The sequence below is a fragment of the Octopus bimaculoides genome, chromosome 14 (assembly GCF_001194135.2).
Source record: "Octopus bimaculoides isolate UCB-OBI-ISO-001 chromosome 14, ASM119413v2, whole genome shotgun sequence".
NCBI classification, from domain to species: domain Eukaryota; kingdom Metazoa; phylum Mollusca; class Cephalopoda; order Octopoda; family Octopodidae; genus Octopus; species Octopus bimaculoides.
In genome coordinates this window covers 31384699-31395787 of record NC_068994.1, presented here as the reverse complement: position 1 = coordinate 31395787, position 11089 = coordinate 31384699, and the positions used below count along the sequence as shown (strand labels likewise).

General features: G+C 37.2%; 1 protein-coding gene across 6 annotated transcripts in view; it reads right to left on the bottom strand.

The window, feature by feature from the left end:
• LOC106874058 (gastrula zinc finger protein XlCGF7.1) overlaps positions 1 to 9664 on the bottom strand; it is a 13391-nt gene extending 3727 nt beyond the window's left edge. The window contains exons 1-4 of one of the 6 annotated variants that reach the window (XM_052972822.1): positions 8233 to 8940; positions 6595 to 6749; positions 4549 to 4606; positions 658 to 775 (exon numbers count right to left, since the gene is read on the bottom strand). In XM_052972822.1, the coding sequence (XP_052828782.1) occupies positions 658 to 684 (27 nt within the window). In that variant the 5' untranslated portion in view covers positions 685 to 775; positions 4549 to 4606; positions 6595 to 6749; positions 8233 to 8940. Of the gene's footprint in view, positions 1 to 657; positions 776 to 4548; positions 4607 to 5152; positions 6560 to 6594; positions 6750 to 7976; positions 8941 to 9576 lie in introns of those variants that run through there. The other 5 variants (XM_052972823.1, XM_052972821.1, XM_014921634.2 and 2 more) reach the window with 5 other exon arrangements.
• Positions 9665 to 11089: the final 1425 nt, after the last annotated feature.

Below are 11089 nucleotides of genomic sequence, written 5' to 3'. Positions count from 1 at the left end.
TATACCACCTGACTGGCCTTTGTAGGGTTTTCGAGCGAGATTGTTGCCAGTGCCCCTGGACTGGCTCTTGTGCGGGTGGCACATAAAAGACACCATTTCGAGCGTGGCCGTTTTCGTGCGGGTGACACGTAAAAGCACCCACTACACTCTCTGAGTGGTTGGCGTTAGGAAGGGCATCCAGCTGTAGAAACTCTGCCAAATTAGATTGGAGCCTGGTGTTGCCATCCGGTTTCACCAGTCCTCAGTCAAATCGTCCAACCCATGCTAGCATGGAAGGCGGGCGTTAAACGATGATGATGATGATGAATACAGAATGCAAAGAGATAAAAGTAAGAAACACAAAACAATTATTCTACCACTCTGCTATTTCCAACATATGACTGTTCTAATAATGATCCTTAACAGAGGAACAAGATCTGAAATTTAAAGGGAGGGGACGTAACCAAATGATATCAACCTTACTATTTGACTGGTTCTTTATCTTATTCACCCTATAATAATATCCATAAGGCAAAAACCGTTTCATACAAAAGCAATTCTACACCCTTGAAAATCTAGCATGCACTGCAAGAAGGTGGAGGTGCATCTAAAGGAGGAGGAGGAGGAGGAGAAGAAGAAGAAGAAACAACAGCTTTTCGAATATCAATTGATCTTTACCTTGTAACTCCTTTGGAATAATTCCATGTTGAACAGGTTTCTGTTTCCAAATCCTTCAGGTCTGAGAGGAACAACAGAAACAGCTACCACCACCTTATCGTCTTACAAAGCTTGTTTTCTGCCCAAAACAATATAAACACAAAATATACAAGATTATAATTTTGTAAACCATCAACCAGACTTTTAGAGGTCATTTTTTGCAATATTTGCAAGTATGCTCTCTAAAATATTTACAATATTTACATCTACATAACATTTATTGTTGCTTTCATTCACAATCACCATCATGATTTATTGTTGGTGGTACACATGTCAGTAACCTAGAAGACTTGTCTTAGTTTAGAGTAAAGGCAGGTTTCAAGTTTGAATGTAATGTGGAACTATATACAAGGCCAGTAATAGGACACCTGACTGGTTTTATTTTAGAGAATAAAATATTTACAATAGTTGATGATCAAAGTGATAGATATGAATTGTATATGAATCTATATACTGCTGGTTCTATTGACAGCCACCTAGTTGTACAAGAATTCATGATCTTCAAAGGCTCTTTATCATTGATAACAAGGTAAAGTTGTTTGTAGGCACTTTGTCTTGTTGAAGAATGAGAGGACCATGTATAGGTTTCGGATACTAAAAATTCTAAATTTATGAGCAAGCATTCAGCACAAGTGTGGGATACTGCCAACTGTAAAGAATGATATACACATCTAAATAGAAGTAATGATGGAACTCCTTTTAATTTCTGGAAAACACCATTCTTGACTCCTATCATTACTCTAGCATTGTCGGTTCCTATAGCCAGTAAATTTTTTATATCTAATTTCTTTTTTACTAATTCAATTTTTAAGGCATCTACAATGCCATCTGCATCACATGTTTCTAAAGATACCATACTGAGATATGTATGTACCACTTTTTTCTGAGTGTCACTATAATATATGGTAACAATTCCCAACAACTTGTTTATTGATATATCATTGGATTCATCTAATAACAGGCTAAATTCTCTATCTTCTATATCAGAAATCAAATCTCCATCAAAATATGGAGCTAGAACATTTCTCACAATATTTGCACATTTTGTACAATGCAACTTCACTTTGGATATAATATCACTATCAGACATAATTCTTACATAACTCTATTAAGCGATCACAGCTATTAAACAATGAGTGGCAACAAATAAACATTGCTAAATTTGCTTCAAGATGTCTTATCATTTTTGGTTTTAATAAAATTGGTAAGAATCATTTGCCGGGGAGTTGATGCTTTATGTTTCTTTGCTTCACAGTGGCTTACTAAAAGAGAATTTTGCCAACATATTACATCAACAATATCTGCAATGGGCTTTAGATTAATCACTAGGTACTTCACACAACCACTTAGTAAACGCTGGCATCTTAAGCCATTCCTTTCGGAGTTTTTGCTGGTACAACTTTGTTTTTCTTTGCTCATTATAATGTAGTGGGAAGCAAGAAAATAAATTGAATGATTAATAAATATATAAAATTGAAAACAACTTATCAGTTTGCTGCTAACAATTCTTTCATTCGTCATTAACAATTCTCATGTTTGCTGCTTACAAATTCATGCAGTGAGGAATACTGATTTAGGATGCAGAGTGGCCAACTTATAAATGGAAAAGTAAAATCTTCAGAAATCCTAAAACTGTGTTCTGATATAAACCTGGGAACATCATATTTCACTTCCAATCTTACATTTAATATCTATTGGTAAAACCACAAATATATCCACAATAACCACAATACTTGAAAAAAAAAAAGTAAGTAGAAATATAAAGGGGGAGACCCCACCACCCCCGTACTTCTATACAAGATATATAATCCAAAACAAGCATGAAAAAACACAGGCCTATTTTAAAACAGTCAAACTGAAAGTAAACGAGTCAATCTGTCATGATAAAAACTCATCACTACAGAATAAAGCATTGTTAGGATGAATTTCCATGCTTTCATTCTTTGCAACATATTTACATTATTGCGTAGTGAGTTCAGGTGCTGACACGAGTTATCTTCTCCCCCTCCCTCCAGCAACACCACTCTGTATCCTAGCCGGTGGGGGTGGAAAAGTTCATAACTTGATAAACTTCCTTTTGATAAACTTTCATTTGAAGTTTCAAGAAAGGGAAAGAAAAATTCAACAATAGCCGATAGTACTAAAATTTGGCTATAAGATACATTAACGAAAGAAAAGGAGGAAAAAGAAGAAAAAGGGTAACTATTGTCGAAATGTCATGATCAGAGAAAAATGCTAAAAAATGCTAAATAAAATTTTAAACCTGCTATTTTCCCTGCTAAATGCTAGATTCAAAACTTTTCTGCTAAATGCTGAAAAAAGAAAATGCTAGATCTAGCATAAAACATGCTAAATTGGCAACCCTGCCACTACTGCCTGACTTCTATCTTTCAGAAAGTCATGTAACCACTCTCCAAGTTTTCCAGCTACGCCAAGATCACGCAGTTTGTGGTATATCATATCATAATCCACTTTATCAAAAGCTTTTGCAAAGTCAAGGTATATTACATCCATATTTGAGTTGTTGGGTACCTGCCTCAATACCCAGTTATAGTGCTGTAAGAGCTGGATCAGGCAGCTCCTACCTGGTCAAAAGCCATGCTATCAGTCAGCAAGTCATTTTCTTCAAGGAATGCAATCAATTTCCCTCTGACTATCTGTTCCATGACTTTGCTGATGTGTGAAGTCAGAGAGATAGGCCTATAGTTTTTGGCATCTGCTCTGCTTCCTCCTTTATGGATTGGGCATATTATTCCCTCCTTCAGTTTGCTTGGCAGCCTGTCATTTGCAAGAAAGATCTGGAAGAGAATCTGTAGTGATTTTGCCAGGGCATGCTTACATGCTTTGAGGATTGCTGGGAAACTATCAGGACCAGCAGTTGAGTTTGCATCCACCTCATCTATGGCCAGTAGTATATCTTCTTCACCAATGTCAATGTAATCCATCATAACTGCCTCGTTGGTTATAGGTGAGGCGGCAAAGAAATCCACTGGTTCATTCACTTGTCTGTGTTCCAACGGGGTGGCAAAGACACTTTTGAACTGGTCATTCAGTACTGTCTGTGATGGAGCCATCCTTTTGGAAGAGGGATCCTATTTTGCAGTGTACTGAGGCTGTTTCTTTGGCATAATGAAAGAAGGCCTTTGGGTTTGACTTAATGTTTTTTATAACCTAAGCTTCTTTCACTGCTCTCTCCTTCCCATAGGATTGTTGCAGGCTTTTTACACCCTTCGTCTGTCATCTCATGAGGATCATCCTCTCCCTTGGAATCTTGTTTCTTTTTGTGTTGGCCTTGTGCTCTGGGACATATTTCTGGCATAAGGTTTGCATAACAGACATTTCGGCCAGTCCTGTCTGAAGATCTCTTTTTGGATTGATTTCTAGTTTGCTTTGTTAAGTTCAGATTGGAGAGATTGTGGATGTTTCCTTTAGACTGTATGTCTCTGGCTACTTTTGGTCTATACATAGACAGCTCTAACTACACAATAATAATAGCAACTCAACACATCATTCACTAATTAACTCGCTCATCCAAAAAAATAGTGTTAAAATATTTCTCAAGAAACATATTAAAGAAAAAAAAAACCCTTTCGCCTCAACTCCTCAACTAACATGTACTGCATACATACATATGTACGTACGCACTCACACATGCTGAATGTGCTACTAATTACAAATTATGCCTGAAAATATTTGAACCCTGGTTTTGCAAAAAAAATCTGCACATAATAGTCACTGCTGCATGATGGGTCAAATGAAGAAAACCTTTACGTAATCGCTCGATTTGCTAGAAATAACATCCAAATATCCATCAAATCACAACCAGGCAGACGTAAAGAATGTGGATCGCACCTACTTTCGTTTTTTTTTTAAACAGAATCCCCCATTTTCGAATACGGAAATTCTGATTCTGCAAGAAAAAAAAAAACAGCATTTTAAAATTTTAATTTCCCCGCCCAAATTCTTCAATTTTCACTTTTTTCAGAAATTTTTTTTTTATTGTGAAATACATAGAAAAATACGGAGGTGGGGGATTAAAATTTTAAAATGCTGTTTTTTTGTTTTTTGTTTTTTGCAGAATCAGAATCTCCGAACTCGAAAATGGGGAATTCTGTAGAAAAAAAAAAAAAAACGAAAGGGGGCGCGATCCACATTCTTTACGTCCGCCTCACAATAAAGAATGATACATTGAACAATGTATTCCCTGATACACAAAAAAGATGCGATGGTCACATCTGGAAATCCTTGAGTATAGGTCTGCTCGACCAGAGTTAAACAACAGTATAGGCACTACCCACAAGAAACACTAGAAACCATTACTTTATACCAAACATTACGCATGGTAACGTCCCCCACACGCATTATTGTTGTCTAAACAACACATAGAACTACAGTCACAGTTAAATCGCAATCAAACCGATCACTAGTACAGCATTTGACCAAAGGAGTCACTCACCTTACTGGAAATAGCTGCCAAATCGACCTCGAATCACCAGTGGCGTTGCTAGTGTGTGCCGCTCGAGGCAACGCTTGAATTTATCACCCACCATACAAGATTATACAGTAGAATCAAAAGTGCTATCCTCATAAAAGCGCCGGTAAATTTTCAGATTAACACTCGCACCATCTACACTAGGGTGTTAGGGTTAGGGACGGAATTCCCTAACCCTAACCGCAACCGTAACCCTAACTATAAAACCCTAACCCTAACACCCTAGTGAAAATCGTGCGGGTGTTAATCTGAAAATTTACCAAAGCGCCACCCAGAACGGACTATCTTCATTGCAACCCACCTCTCACTTAGTTTGATTCGCAGTAGCCGTAGCTACCCTAGTGAGGTTCAGTATTTGGCCTAACTGTGAAGGCTCCAGCTGTTCGACTGTTTTAGATAACGACTGCATCGGCCTCAGACACTACACAATAAGATAAGAGACAGAGCAAGAGGAACGGTCACGGCTGGGACAACTCACCCCTCGCCTAGCGTGATTCGCAGTTGCTGTAGCTACGCTTACGAGGCCCAGCATTTGGAGCAACTGTGAACTAGATAACGGATACATCGGATAAGAGACACAACACTATTCGACAGGATAGAGAATAAGAGGGACAGTCACAGCTGGGACACTTTTGGTCACGGTCTGTAAAAAATTCCCTCAACATTAACATTTGACCAAAATCAGGAACCAAATATTAGACTTGACTGGGCTTCCAACAATTAAATTTAAAATATTCAAAACATCATACACAACCAACATAGCAGTCTCTGCAAGACAACGAAGGAGCTTCTAAGCGGCTGGTCGGTTGGCATGCTAAAAATAGCAGCAAAATCTAACCCTCCTCCTCAACAAACGATACATATTGGATAGTCTTGGATATACTAAGTCTAAAAATAAAACAAGATGGTCATCGTTGGAGAGATTTGCAGCCAAACAATAACTGTATTCACACACACACACACACACATACATACACACTACTACTAATGTCATATCTACTGATCAACAACGACCGAGAGATTCCGAGCCAACGAAGGAACCCCAATGCAGTCGTTAAGTAGCTAGAAATAGCAGCCAAGGTCCTTCAATTTACATTCTACCAATGAAATAATACATAAGATAATGTAGTCCTATGCAATTCTGAAATGAGAAGGTGGCCTGGGGCTACAGCAATGAGAGAAAGTGGTCTTTCGATCTGCAAAACTTAGCAGCCAAAATTCCCTCAATGTGTATTCTACCGTTTTGAAACAGAAAGGAGATTAAATTACTATAAATCCGAGATACACTGCCTTGGGTTAAAAAAAAAAAAAGAGACAAACTTAGCCCCAGCATGGCCGCAGTCTACTGACTGAAACAAGTGAAAGATAAGTCTGACCAGTGGCTAAACAACAATAATAACACTTACCTGCATTAGAAAACAAAAATATTCTTGTTGATGCGTGGATGGATACCAATTATGACAGCAGCAGTCAGGTGTAACCGACCAACACCTAACACCTACGTGGTCACTTGATCTGTTAGAAATAGCAGCCAAATCTCCCTAAAACCGCACCTTGTCGTCTGAAAATGGGAAAGATACATTAGATAATTAGTAGTTTGAGAAAAATATGGGATGGTAATAGATCTTTTCCAATTTGGGGGTTAAACAACAACTTATTCACGTTAGCAACACCCTAATGCACGCCAGCAACACAACAATACACAAACTACGAATCAATAGAAAATCCTCAGTGTGGTCGCTCAGCTTGCTAGAAATAACAACCAAATCATCTTCATCACACCACATTCTGGACCAAACGATAATGTAGCTGTAGATAAGCAGTGCACGACGACGACGACAAAATTCGCTCCAGTGATTATTTTCTCTGAGAACAGCTAGCCTTCTATGACAATTCCGGAACCACGAAATACACTACAAAGCGATCGAGTATAACTTGTCTGCTTGTTACGATCACCGCTTAACTTCATATCCAGACACAAAATGAAATTGTTGATGTTTGACCGCAGCCCAGCGCTGACAGAACAGCCCTATTGATCAAAAGCCAACCGTGACATCCTTGCCTTTCCAGATATAAAACACCTGAGACTACATTGGGTACTATTTAATTTTTTTTTCTTTTTAAACGGTAGTGTATAATGGCTGGAAGGAAATTTGTTCTATTTCTAGCATGTTGAGAAAGCATGTAAAAACTACTTTATTGGTTTGTCAAATCAAGCTGTGAAATAATCCTAGTAGGACATGTCCGAACTATCACCATACAACATCCTATGCAGGCCCATAGTGATTTAAAATAAGACTGGGGATAAACATCTTTTATGATATAAATTTGTTTTAACCATAGATTCTCTAGTGCAACATATCAATAGCTTGAACATTATACTGCAGCCATACGACTCAACAAGGGAGCCTCTACCTGGTAGCTGGACCAGTTAGAAAACAAAAAACAAAATCTCACAAAAATCACATTCTGCCGTCTAAACAAGGACATGATAGAATCAGATAATGTAGTCCTTTATATCACTAAAACCGTGTATTGGTCATGACAGCAATGCTTTTGATCAGGGTATTGGATTGGAACCAAATAGCAATAAAAATAAAACCAACTTTGTCAGCAACATTCATAGGACTGTCCCAGACATCAACAACAACGTCCACAGCATCAACAACGGACAATAAAGATCAGACCGTACCAAGAAGATGGTAATATCTCGATATTAAAAATAATAAATAAACGGTTTGGAGATTAAACAATGGTGAAGACAGTGTGAAAACTTTAACTCGATCACCTTATTCAATGGTTTGAGATCAATCACCAATATATGTACATATCCAATACGTAAAGGATTCAATGGTGGGAAGAATTTCTTTTCAAAGAACTATATATATACATATATATAAACAAACACACATATGTATACAAACATAAATATATTTCATACAAACACATACACGTGTGTGTGTTTGTGTGTGCGTGTGTGTGTATCTGTGTGTATGTCTGTGTGTATGTATACACCCACGCTTATGTATCAAAGTGACACAAACCTCCAATGAATATTTTAAGTTTCCGAAAGATGCCGGAATAATTCTAAAGCGGTGCTGAGGAACGCAAGTTCCGAATGTAAATTATTCCTCACGAATGACAAAATATACTGTTATTTCAAATTCTGTTTTGTTCTTTTTGCTGTTGTTGAATCTCACAGCTTTGTCTTGTATTCAATAAGACCTACGAACGCTCCTTTCATGTTGAATAGTTGTTCAAAATAAATTAAAAAAACCCTCAGAGGACAGTTTCTGTGCTCTGATAGCCATTTGTACACACTAATACACTAACATGCCACTCCTGCATACGCACGCGCGTGTACGCTTACACATACACGCCCAGCCATTTACCGTCTGCTTCTAGTTTAACACTCACACACCTTAGTCCAGGATTGCGTCTAGTGAAGTTTCACTTTCGGTAAGCATTCAGACCATACGACTGATCAAATATTCCCTGGTACCAGTGACTTTAATCTTCACAAATGTACTCATACATATGATAAATGCTATCACTCTCAGATCTGTATGAAAAGCTTCTCTAAGAATTATCACTGGTCGCACACCACAAGGTTTAACAGAATCTACTGAAGCTCGCAGCATTACCACGGGTGATGGCGAGGCTCAGGCATTGTGAAAGCCAGGCTCCCTCACGGGCATCACCTGACACCTCTGCGGGGTGAGCTGCTAACGTTCTCAAGAACTTTGCGGTTAGTGGTCCCCATCCCTACCTACTATTTTCCCGAAGGTGTCCAGGTTGGACCCTCATTAATCTCACCAGTCTATGAGGGTTTGTATTGTCTACCCGCTAATTTATTTAGTTTTTGTTATCAAATAGCAAAACAGGAAAACGCTTGATCTTGTAAATCCACGACTAAAAATTGTTTACGGAATAAATTTAACGACTATCTCAAATCGAACACATTGTTTCCTTTACAATACAAACTTCGCTGAACAAGGTAATCGAGGCGAAGGTAAAGAATACGCACACCCGGTGTTTAGGGTTACGCCGTCATCGAATTTAGGTTTATATATCAAAGAAGATCTGCTCTCTCTCTCGTGTGTGTATGTATATATGTATAAATGTAAAAAATAGTCACAAGTGGAAGCAACGCTGAATTACAGAACTCACGAGAGAGAGAGAGAGAGAGAGAAAAGAGAGAGGGAGAGAGAGTTTAATATCACGAATATTAGTGCGCATTATTACATTAAAATGATTCAATACCCATGGCCAAACGTTTTGCTCTATACATACTATCCAAATGAAATTTGTGATAAATAATGGAATGGGATCTGTAAATATAGAAAAGTTGTGATAGTGGAGCATAGATAAAGTAAGTTTAAGATAACCAGTTAAGTTCTCTGATTTCCAGACACCATTTTCCTCTTAAGGAATGCAGTTTGATTGTAATGTTTCATTTTTTTCTATTTGGGTTTCAAAATGAAAGACTGCAATTGTTGGTTGTTGCAACATAGTTTAAAAGCTGTAAAAACGGAACCTCCTCCTCCTCCTCCAACTACTACTACTACTGCCACTACTACACACACATTCATACATACGTATATATATATATATACACACATATGTGTGGTGTGTGTGTTTGTGTTGAGTTATTACTGGTAACATTGCATTTATACATTGTGTTATCAACAAGGCACCCATTTTCTAAAAAGCAGCTACTTTGCTTCATGAAGTTACTAATGGCATGCCTGTATACTATACTTTGTAAAACTGAACTTTTTTAGATCAGAGGTCGTAAGGGTTTGCATAAAATTAGGTGTAGTATGGTAAGATAATTTTATGATACTTTTATTAAAAGTTCCATAGTATTGGGTTTTCATGGAAATCATTTTTAATGTCATGGAAAAAAGAATCAGGCTATTGATTTAACTGGAGTTAAATTAAGTGGTGGGTTATACCACATTATATTCCTTACTCTATTTTTGCTTCTATTCCTACTATTATGTATGTGTGTGTGTGTGTAACTAAACATATCCAATCAATAAATTATAACAATAATAGGAATAGAAGCAAAAATAGAATAAGGAATATAATGTGGTATAACCCACCACTTAATTTAACTGTAGTTAAACCAATAGATTGATCCTTTTTTCCCATTACATTAAAAATCATTTTCACAAAAACCTCCAATAGAACTTTTAACAAAAGTATCATCAAATTATAATCTCACACTACATTTATGTATGCATGCATGCATGTACATACATACATACAAAAATATCCTGCTGATGTTGTTGAAATTCCAGTTTTCATAATGCTCCACTTGAACTTTGCAAGTTGACACCTGCAGGAAGGAGTTCCAGACCATAACATCCTAATTTAGTAGTGAATGTGGCTCCTGAGGTGTTGGACATACACATGGATAATGAGGAGAAGAGAGATGAAAGAGTCAGGAGTGCCTGAGTGGAGTAAAAGCAATTAGGGTTAAGGGCCAGAAGTAAGAGCATGTTTGTGAATAACTTTATGCCAGTCAGTTGAATAACTTTTCTCTGGATGCAGCCTAGAAAGTGTGTGTGTGAGATAGAGTGTGTATGTTTCAGTATGCATAATGGCAATTATATAAACTGTAAAAAATGCAAATTGTAAGAACTAGAAAAAAAAAAAGAAAAAAAAGACTTAGAATAAAAACCAAACTTTATAAAATGTAAGTACTAAGGTCAATTTGTTCAATTAATACTTTTCAAGGTAGTGCCCCAGCATGGTTGTAGTCCAGTGACTGAAACAAGTAGAAGATAAAAAATAACTCCTGTTACTAGATTTATTCTAAAGCTAAAAACTAAAATACACGCAGACATGTTTTTTCACCTTTTAGTAAATACTTATAAGCTATTTAACATTATG